General features: G+C 39.7%; 1 protein-coding gene across 1 annotated transcript in view; it reads left to right on the forward strand.

Annotated features, from left to right (window-relative positions):
• LOC109931831 (ELKS/Rab6-interacting/CAST family member 1-like) overlaps positions 1-11533 on the forward strand; it is a 682193-nt gene extending 670660 nt beyond the window's left edge. The window contains exon 19 of the mRNA XM_048608012.1: positions 10420-11533. Within this exon, the coding sequence (XP_048463969.1) occupies positions 10420-10557 (138 nt within the window). The 3' untranslated portion in view covers positions 10558-11533. The remainder of the gene's footprint in view (positions 1-10419) is intronic.
• The last annotated feature ends 84 nt before the right edge of the window (positions 11534-11617 follow it).

Here is an 11617-nt window from a genome sequence, read left to right on the forward strand (position 1 = left end):
ACAGTGAAAGTGACAATATCAGATCCAATGTTAGCGAGACAATTGGTCAGCACAAACCAAACAGTGGACCATTAGCTCAACTGAGACATAGATAACCGGTTTGTCTCAATAATTCCTAATTATTGCTACCTTGTGAACTATTCTGATTAGAATAGAGAGATTTTTAAATACAAATTTTAAAGAATTTTCTAATTATTCCATAAAGACCATATCATTTTGTTTTTCTGAATTTTTAGTGATGGAATTAAATGGAAAAAAGAATGTTTTGAAAAACAAGCACTGTGGATGAAATTGCTGCAATTTTAAAATGGAGTTACTGGAACTCACTGTGAGTTTTACATACACTGTTGCTTTGTAAGCAGTAGGGAACACAGACAAGACATTATGGACCCTGGATTTGGCCAGTTCTGATTAGTTAGTGACCAATTATGACAAGTTGTGCACGTCAGAGATCATCAGCCTGGTGACAGCTCTCTGATTGGTTCCTGGGTAGCTAAATAGCTGGTGTGTTTAAACAATACCAGGCAAAAGGTTTCCAGACTGGAAGAAGCAGGATCTGTCTCTACACTTTTGTAACAAAGTGACTCAAGTGTAGAGACAGTCAGTTACTTTCTCCCATTATTTGCTATAAGCTGTCACCTCTAACCAGTGACAGTCAAACTGAACAATTAATGTGTAAATCCACTGACTCCTCAGCAAGAATTGAGAATGTTGAGGTTGGTTGGCTCGCCGAGCTGGTTTTTTGTTCCGCAGACGTTTCATTACCATGCTTGGTAACATCCTCAGTGCAGCAACTGAGGATGTTACCAAGCACGGTAACGAAACGTCTGCGGAACAACAACCCAGCTTGGCGAGCCAACCAACCTCAACACCCATGACCCGAGCTACAGATCTACTCCAAAACCTTAAAGAATTGAGAATCTTGAAGGAAAGAAATCAGAGAACAGAATGTATTGGGAAGCCAAACAAACACTTCATCAAATCTATGAACAGGTGCTCTGGGTCTGTGATTGCCCAGTATTTTTCCTCCATCCATAATACCATCTTTTCTTTTGTCTATACGTCTATGTAGGTGGGGATAAGGGTGGGGATAGAGTTTCACCTAGTAGACTCTGTGTTGATAGTTCATGGTTGTTTACTTGCAGTCAGAATTTATTTAATTGCCATAAATAATAGCTCTTGTAACTTTCAGAAGCCCGATATGTGTTTTCTGTTAAACCGAATCTATTAGATAGGTAAATTGGGGACTATATGTACTTGATTAAATCTTTTAACTTTTGTGATAAGGCTGGGAATAGTTGAGCTCAAGCATCAGCATGTTATCTCAAATGGATCATAACAATAGTTACAAAAACTAAAATGATTATGGTTTAACAAGAAGATTCTTCAAAACCTGCTTGCGTTGCTGCAGTTGGATTTGATTTAAAAAAAATGTGGAGATTCAAGTTTGGGGAATTCCTTAATTTAAAAAAAATACACCCAATACTTTCCACATATTTATATAAAGTACTAAACAAATTCTCTGTTTTCTGGGTACCAAAAGAGCTAGAAAGTTTTGGTTTTTCATTATTTTTTCTGTTAGATCCTCTTACTTGAAGATTAAGACTTAAAATGAGGACTTTGGTTTGGGAAAGAGAATAGCAATCCCAGTGGCCCAGATTAAATAAACTTGTTCAATTAATTCAAATCAGTTACGCAATGCTATTCATTCCTGTTTATGATGTTCAAGAATAGCAATCATCAAGCAAAAAGATAACACAGTTTGAATTGAAATGATCCATAGAGAAAGAAACCCTTGGGTAATAATAGAGCAGGAGAATTTATTATCAGTACAGAGGGTGAATTTCTTTTCTCATTGCAGGTCCTCGTAACTACGTCAGTAAATTCTTCTTTAACTATATTAGACCATAGAAATATTTTGATGCTTCACCAGGGAGATATGATATGTTGGGCAATTTCTGCTAGAGATTTATAAAATAACCTGATAGAAGTTTATAAAATAATGAGGGGTATAGATAGAGTTGATGGTAGTTGTCTTTTCCCTGAGATGTGGAATTTCAAGACTCGGGGGCACATTTTTAAGGTGAGAGGAGAAAGATTTTAAAAAGACATAAGAGGCAAATTTTTTACACAGACAGCGGTTCGCATATGGAATGAACTTCCTGATGAAGTGGTGGGTGGGGGTACAATTACAATGTTTAAAAGACATTTGGATCAATGTATGAATAGGAAAGGTTTGGAGGGATATGGGTCAGGAATAGGCAGGTGGGACTAGTTTAGTTTGGGATTATGTTTGGCATGGACTGATTGGACCAAAGGGTCTGTTTCCATACTGAATGACTATGACTCTAGGAGTTTAGTTCCATTAACTTGACATTGAAGGTCAGTGAAACCCAGCTGCTAGTAACAGCCACCCTCTTTTCCTCGTCCACTATTAATGAACCAGCATCCTGTCATCCAAGACACAACACAGCAGGTACTTGGATTAATCTCCTAATGCATGTTTGTGGTCAGAATTGTGCACCATAGTAGCACAAGAACATAAAACAAAACTCTACAACAGAAATTTCAAACAATGAAAGAGAAGAAAATATATAGATTGTAGAGCAGTTTTGTTTTGATCGTAGAAATCTTTTATTTCATGTAAGAGAGCTCATATTTTTCATTTTTGGGACAATCATCTGAAATAAAAGTTGGACTGCTATAAATGGAATACCAGAAAAGTTTTGCAACTTGAAGATCAAGTGTTGCGCATATTGTTAAGCTGTGCAATACAATCTTGCTTTCTGGAGGTGATGAGAGAGAGAATTCAAGACTGAACAGCCCCGAGAAATATTTGAATTAAGGAAATTTGTCTGGCAACAGCCCTCAGGTTGAGCTGCAGAATTTTAAAAAGCTTAAGTGTCAAGAGGAGTGGTGAAACCATCCATAGCCTGCAGACAGAAAGCTTCCATCTCTCTTTCTCTCTCTCTCTGTCTCTGTCTGTGGAGAAAAGATGGGAAACCAAGAAAGTTTAAGAAAAATACCAAGCAAGAGAAGACGCATATTCACCAGTTCAATCATTGAATTGAAGAATGACTGTCACCCTATTGACAACCGTGTATTATCATTGCAAAAAAGATCAAAAGGACAAAAGGGAAAATAACTTTCCACCTTGTGGTCTGGACTTTTGATCATTGGAATTTGGTCTACCTTGTCTATATTATTTTTCTACCCTTATTATACATGGAAATGGTTTATCTTTTGTCTGCCTTGATTGTGATTGTGTATGCATGTGTATTTGAGGTTTTGAAAGGGTATAGTTTAAGTTGCATAACTTAGAAGTCTTTGCTTTACACTATTCTTGTTAAAGTTAAGTGTTACAATAAGTAGCGAAAATGTTTTCTGCTACTGAAGCGACCTGATGTGAATTACATCTGTCCTGAGTAGCAGTTGGTCAGGCAAATCAGTCATTTTGGTGGGATTATATACATTTATACATTTAGTGAAGCTTGTGAAACAATGGGGGCATGAATGTTACAACTTATCTAGGATGAGTGCATGATTTTCATAACGTCTGTTAGTACAAGACCAATTTAATTTCGAACTTAAATTCCCAGTGCACTAAATGCGCCCATGCTTTTCTGAAAATGTGTTTTAATCTAACATCTTTAACTTACAGGGAAATAATGAGAATGAAGAGGAGATGTTAAGGATGAGTCCAAAATTTGGTTCTCCATGTGGGGTGTAGAACTCATAGGGAATACAGCTTGGGAAATTAAATCCAATCCATCTATATTTCCTTGAAAAATCATAGGTTACACTTTTAACTTCCCATTAAGTGCATTGAACAGAGAACACCCCACCCACCCTTTAAAATAAATAACAACATTCCATTTACTTTCCTAATCACATGCTGTACCTACCTACTAACTTGTTTGTAATTCATGGATCAGGGCACCCAAATCCCTCTGTACCTCTGCAATCTCTCTCCATTTAAATAGTGTGTAGCTTCTCTATTTGAAGTAGACAAGGTCATAATTGCCCACATTATGCTCCATCTGCTAAATGTTTGCCCACTGATTTGACCTTTCCATCTCCCTTTCAGATTGCTTATGTACACTTCATAACTTACTTACCTGCCTATCTTTGTATCATCAACAAATCTGATAACCATTCATTCAGTCCTTTCATCAAATTATTAATATAAGCTACAAATAATTGAGCCTCCATGTGGCACACCACTTATTACTTCCTGTAAATCTGAAAGTATTATATTTATGCCTATGATCTGTTTCCTGTCAGCTAATCAATCCTGTATCTGTGCTAATGTTATTCCCTACAACATGAGCTTCTATTTTACATAGGAACCTTTGATGTGGCACTTTGTCAAATGCCTTCTGTAGTCTAAGTATAGTGTATCCGCCAGTTCCCCACTGCATTGGAGTTCTTTGAGAAAGTAAAAAGCAATGAATTAGTTAAACAAGATTTCCCTTCCACAAAATAAGACTCTGCTGGATTCTGTTAAGATTTTATAAATGCCATGCTGTAATCTCATTAATAATGGATGTTCCTCATTTTCCCTATGACAAATATTAGGCTAACCAATCTTTAGTTTCCTGCTTTCTGTCTCCCACCTTTCTTGAATAGAGGAGTAACATTCTCTATTTTCCAATTTAGTGGGATCTTCTGAGAATTTAGGGAATTCTAGAAAATTAAAACTAATGACCATACCATCTCAGCAGCTGTTCTTTTCATATTCTAGGATGAAGTCCATCTGAGCCAGGGGATTGTCAGATTTTTGATCTTAGAATTCTATCAGTACCATTTCCCCAGTTATTGTGATTGTTTAAAATTCCTCATTTCTTTTTACCTTCTGATTCCCGATTATATTTGGGATATAATTTGTATCGTCTATAGTAAAGACAGACACAGAATAGCAGTTCAATTCATCTGTTCTTTCTATTTCTAGATAGCCTTCTCCCTCTTTATTCATCTTTTAGTCATTTTTGCTGCTGTTCTTTATATTCTAGACAATCTTCTAACCTGTAACTCAGCTTTGCAGCAAGACCTGACCAATATCCAGGCTTGAGCTGAAAAGTGACAAGAAACATTCGTGCCACACAAATGCCAGCCAATGACCATCTCTAATAAGAGACAATCTAACCACCGTCCCTTGACATTCAACAGTGTTACCATCGCTGAATCCCCCACTATCAACATTCTTGTGGTTACCATTAGCCAGAAACTCTACTGGACTCACCACATAAATGCAGTGGCTAAAAGAGCAGGTCAGAGTCTAGGGATACTGTGACGAATAACTCACCTCCTGACTCCCCAAAGCCTATCATCTACAAGGTACATGTCAGGAGCGTGACGGAATACTTCCCACTTGCCTGCAGCTCCAACAACACTTAAGAAGCTTGAAGCCATCCAGGACAAAGCAGCCTGCTTGATTGGCACCAGATCCACAATCATTCATTCCCTCCACCATCGACACTCGGTAGCATCAGTGTGTACCATCTACAAGATGCACTTCAGAAATTCACCAAAGATCCTTAGACAGCATCTTCCAAACCCACGACCACGTCCATCTAGAAGGTCAAGGCCCGCAGATACATGGGAAGGCCACCACCTGCAAATTCACTTTCAAGCCACCCATTATCCTGACTTAGAAATATATCACTGTTCCTTCTATGCTGCTGGATCAAAATCCTGGAATGCCCTCCCTAGGATCATTGTGGGTCAACCTACAGCATGTGGACGGTAGCAGTTCTAGAAGGCATTCACCATCACCTTCAAGGGCAACTAGGGGTAGGCAATAAATTCTGGCCAGCCAGCGATGCCCATGTTCCACAAGTGAATAAAACAAGAATTATATACTTTTTCTTTCAGTTTGGCACTATCTTTAACTTTTTTTTTAATTAGCCATGGATAGTGTGCCCTTCACATAGAATATTTCTCATTGGAATGTGTCTTTTCTGAGCTTTCTTAAATATGTCTTTAAATATCTGACAGTGTATCTGTACTGACCCAACTCTTAACTAAATTTCCAATATCAGTTAGACAGCGCTGTTCTTCAGAATTGTCCTTAATCAAGTTTAAAACACAAGTCAATACAGTGTGGAGCTGGAGGAACACAGCAGGTCAGGCAGCATCAGAGGAACAGGAGAGTCAACGTTTCAGGCCTAGACCCTACATCAGGACTGGGGAGGGCAAAGGGAGCTGGGAAATAAATAGAGGGAGGAGGGATTGGGCTCGGGGTAGGTAGGTAGGTTAGCGATAGGTGGATGCAGGTAGAGGTAGTGGGGATTGGTCAGTGGGAAGGATAGGGCAGTTGGGTGGGGAAGGAGATGGACAGGTTGTGTCAGGTCAAGGGGGCAGGGATGAGAGGAAGGGTTGGACATGGGACGAGGCCGGGGATGTGGAGATTTTGAAACTGATGAATTCCATGTTTAGGCCATCGGGTTGTAGGCTCCTGTGGAGGAATATGGTGCTGCTCCTCCAGTTTGCAGGTGGTGTCATTGTGACCCTGGAGGAGGCCCAGAATGGACATGTCACCAAGGGAGTGGGAGGGGGAGTTAAAATGGTTGGCAACCAGAAGGTGGTGTTGATTATAGCGTACAGAGCACAGGAGCTCCGCAAATCTGTCACCAAGTTTGCACTTGGTCTCACTGATGTAGAGGAGGCTACATCGGGAGCAACGGATACAGTTGACCAGGTTGGAGGATGTACAGGTGATCCCCTGCCAGATATGAAAAGTTTGTCTTGGGCCTCAGATGGAGGTGAGGGGGCGAGGTGTCAGGCAGTTGTAGCACTTCCTGCGATTGCAGGGAAAGGTGCCAGGTATGGTGGGGAGTGTGGAGCGGACAAAGGAGTTGCGGAGTGAGTGGTCTCTACAAGAGACAGATAGGGGTGGGGATGGAAATCTCTCTTTGGTCGTGGCGTCGGATTGTAGGTAGCAGAAGTGGCGGAGGATGATGCACTGGATGCGGGTGCTTCACATACCATCCCACCAACCACACGCAAACTGGAGGAGGAACACCTCATATTCCGCCTGGGGAGCCTCCAGCCCAGTGGTTAAATGTATGATTCACCAGGTTCAAAATCTCCCCACCCCTGGCCTTATCCCATGTCCAATCCTCCCTCTCATCCCCGCCTCCCTGACCTGACACTACCTGCCCATCTTCTTCTGCACTTATCCGCCCCACCCTGCCCACTGGCCAATCCCCACTATCCCTAACTGTATCCACCTAATGCCGTCCCACCTACCTTCCCCAAGCCCCACCCCCTTCCCTCTATTTATTTCCCAGCTGCCTTCCCCCTCCCCCGTCCTAATGAACGGTCTAGGCCCAAAACGTTGACTCTCCTGCTCCTCTGATGCTGCCTGACCTGCTGTGTTCCTCCAGCTTCACACCGTACTGACTCTGACTCCAGCATATGCAATCCTTGCTATCTCCTTTAAAACATATGTGTTTGACTCATTCTTCTTTGCCTCGAGTTTAATACGATGTTCAATATTATTATGATCACCACTGCCTAGGGTTCCTTTCACTAAACTTTATCCAGTCTCATTGCTCATTACCAGATCTAGTATTGCCTGCTCTCTGGTTGGCGTCAGAACATGCTGCCCTAAGAAAATGTCCTTGAAACACTGGCTCCCTTGGCATTGCCAGACCTCCAGTGGATGTTTTGCCACTATTCGCTGCCATCGCCGATAATGTTTGCAGGTAACAAAGACTGTCTAATTGGTTGCCAGCTGGGTCTCGGAAAGAGGAAGTCCTGAATCCCACAGAAGGTCTGTTGCTGGCCAGTGGGTATGTAATGCAAGAGGTTGTAATTAATTGAGACAACAGGAAGGCAACTCCTCAGCCAACAATTGAGAACTCCATCTCAAGAATTACACTCCCACTCTGATTTACATAAAGAACAGACTTTGATTATTTTGCAATTAAGAGGAGCCAATATTCCATTAACCACTGATAATGAGCACTGAATTAAGAAATTCGTCAGTGAGCACTTGAGCCAAGTGGTGAGCCCTTCCCAGGAAGGGAACGGAAAGTGCAGTGCCTAGCAGCACACGTTGGGAGTAAGCCCTTCAGTGCACATCATGCCTGTGATGGGGTGGTGGACAGGTCTGTGCGACATTACTGTATAGTGACAGAGTTACACTGAGTGATGACCCCAGGTCTGCAGTAAGAAAATAGTGCAAATATTTAGCCTTGGGGTGTGCAGGAGATCCTTAATCCACTTCCTATGAGACCATTAATCTAGCAAGTCACTTTCTGATGTTTAGTGGACAGGAGTTGGGAGCAATGACCACCAACTCTTGTCATTCTCCTGCTGTGCACTTAGTGAAGGGATGTCCAAGTTTAAATGTGTGCCTGAAACTTTGACCATTTCTTGAAGGATTGTGAATGCTTTCTTTCCCCTTTCTGTTGTGGTGCAGTGGGAAGCATCTCTGCTTCTAAGTCAGAAACTCTAGGTTCAAGCCCCATCTCAAGGCAGGTTGATGAGAAAAGTGCATTTAGTGCAGCAAAACAGGATTATTTTCAACCTGAAAAGACTTCCAACTCACTCCAGTGAGGTGGTAAGAGCAGGAAATGTTCCTGCTAAGCCATGAGATGAAAAGAGAACTAGAGCCTCTACCTTCACTATCCATAGTTCAAGATTACATCATGCATGTAAAAGTGCATATTGCCACAGCACATGAGACTGATGTCTAACACAGGAACACCATCTGTACTAAAGCAATAAGATGGGCATCATTCAATGTAATGTCCTTTGTGACAGCATAAGATTAGAGGAGAGGGAAAAAAAAAACTGTTAACAGTTGAAACTATGCCAAACATGTATTTAACTGAACAAGCTTGGAACACCTGTGAACAATAATAGTAAGCTTCATTGCATTTTGAAATGGTTGTTTTGGGGTTTTTAATCTGCTATTAATTAATTGTTTACAGTTTGAGCTGGTCTCAGAGTTGTATATCCAGGCCTCAGGTGTGTCATGTATGTCCATTTTCCATAAATGCTTTTTCAGTCTGCAGGTGAAATGTTTGCATCCCAAAGTAATGGAAACTGGAAGTTATATGTTAGTCTTTGGAGATTTGGGGTCAAAGTTGGAGGGAAAAATAATTTATTTTTACTGTCAAAAGGAGAAATGAGTAGAACATGTTACCTTGCGGAACACATTTATATACATAAGACTGGAAATGACTGTGTGTATTGTTATCAAATAAAAGCTTAATGCTCTGACATCAAGTTCCTCTCAGTGAAGGCATTAACCCATGTATTTTAAACAGTTTAACAATTCTGTTAAAATAGTGAAGAGAGAAATGTGCTGTAGCCATGTTAATTGTTCGTATGATAACATCAGTCATAGTCATTTTAAACTGATGTTGTTTCAGATGATGTTTCTTTTAGTGGAGGTCCAATCAGAGGCTTGGTTGTATCTGAAAGCATAGTACCTGAAGGTCAATGCCAATGCTAACTTGGAAGTCAATGCCAAGTGTCAACAGATACTTCATTGCTAAGGTCACTGAATCTGAGCAAAGAAAATCCAATCTCCTTAAGTGTACAAATGTTTTACATTGTCAGAACATATCAATTTCTTTAAATAGTACAGATTCAAAGTTTCCAAATTATTCTGTAATAATGAACAGATTTATTGTCTAAATCCATGATCTTGGAATTGTGAATAATTCTAAAATTGTTTTAAGTAAGTAATTGATACATAATAAATCATTTCCAACCCGTAAATTCATTCTGGTGGATTTGATATCAGGCATTAGAATGTTTCCATGTGCTCTTAGGCCGGTTTGAAATGTGAGGCCTTCATATGGAAAAATCATGAAGACTGCTTTTAATCTCTTCAATTACAAGTCAAAGGAATGAAGCAAGATCAAACAGCCAATTCTCCATTCCCCCAATTCTCATAGTTTAGGAGTTGTATGACCAAAAGAGAAACAATTTACATCTTTTTCTGAAGAAGGGTCCAGACCCAAAATGTCAGCTTTCCTCCTCCTCTGATGCTGCCTGACCTGCTCTACACCTTAATATCTCAGCTTACATCCTTTATGCTATTATCACCATAATGAGAGTCTTTCCCATTCCTAAAAGCACAGTATCTTCAAAACAGAGTAAGTGTGGCATTGGTGGAAGGAGGATCAGTACAATGTCATTGTCATTGGATTATGCCAATAATCTTGTTCATAAATCACTTGATTTATTGTTTAAACATCAAAATTATGTTCGTCATGGGGCAAAGATACTTTTAAAGAGAAGCATTGGCCAAAGTTGCAATGAATGTTCCCCTATGTCAGAAAAGAGTATAGGTAAAAAGATAAATGCAAGTGTTCACAACAGAATAAATATGTTGGTCCTTCTCTTTCAAACTAAAATACTTAAAAAATATGTACCTTGTCTGTTTTTGTTTTAAAGTTAAATGCTGAGCTGGAACAGTGTGAAAAAGAAAGTTCAGAACTTCAAGACTATGCCAACACCATCTTACAGCAGATTGCGGACCACTGCCCTGACATCCTTGAACTGGTAGTCAACGCCTTAGAAGAATCTTCGTGAGACTCTGTGCCTGGACATCAGAGCTGAGCTAAGAAATGAGCAATGTTGCTGCAGTTTTTAAAAAAAAAAAATGTTTTTTTCTTTCTTTACAATATATTAGTTACGTGACATTGACAACACTCACTGCAGTAAACTGTCTATGCAAACTTTGGTTTAAAAAAAAAGGATACTGCACCAAGTTTCAGTTTTCTCTGTTGAACCCTATAGATCCTAAAATGATCAAAAGCCCCCAAAGTTGCAAATCCAAAAGGAGTTATGAGTATATTGGAATATTTTAACTCTGAGAATCTCTTGTGCATCATATTATTGCTACTGATTTTTTTTTATCTGGCACACAAACTAGAACATCCCCAGTTGTTCTCAAATTGGTCAAACAGTACATATTAAATCTTCCTTGAAGGTCGTCCAGTCCCATTTCAAATCTTGTTGTGCGTAGATGATACAGTCATACAATATTTCATACCTGTTTGAACCTTCAAGCAGCCATTTTTTTAAAGCTGCAGAGGAATAAACAGAAAATCTCATTAAAACAACAATAATGGACTCATCTTGTTGTATGTCAGGGAAATTGAGGATTGTGAGCTAGTCAAAGAATGGACCTATGGTTTCATCTTTCAAATCAAAATACAAATTCTCAGTTAAGGGATTGGAACTAACCTTTTCAAGCTTCAAATTATCATGCCAGTCCTAAATTCCTCACTAAGTTGTTGTCCATGATGACTTTTTACCAGAGGACCTAGACATTTAAATGATATTTGTGAACATTTTCTGGGATCTAAAGGGTTGAAGCTATGCACAAACCTCCTCTCACAGGTGAAGACTATCTATATACCTGTAAGAATTCTGTATGATTTTGATATTGCTTACATGATACATAACTTCAGAAATTAATCACTGTAAATTTATCAACAGACACTACAAGTTTGCTTTCTTAGAGTGGAACCTCCATTGTCTACCTAATATGGGATAATAGAAAATTGACAGATAAACAAGAATGTCAAATTTTAATTACACACACACACACACACACACACACACACACACACACACACACACACAC

This window comes from Rhincodon typus, chromosome 18 (assembly GCF_021869965.1).
Source record: "Rhincodon typus isolate 14 chromosome 18, sRhiTyp1.1, whole genome shotgun sequence".
Taxonomy (NCBI): Eukaryota; Metazoa; Chordata; class Chondrichthyes; order Orectolobiformes; family Rhincodontidae; genus Rhincodon; species Rhincodon typus.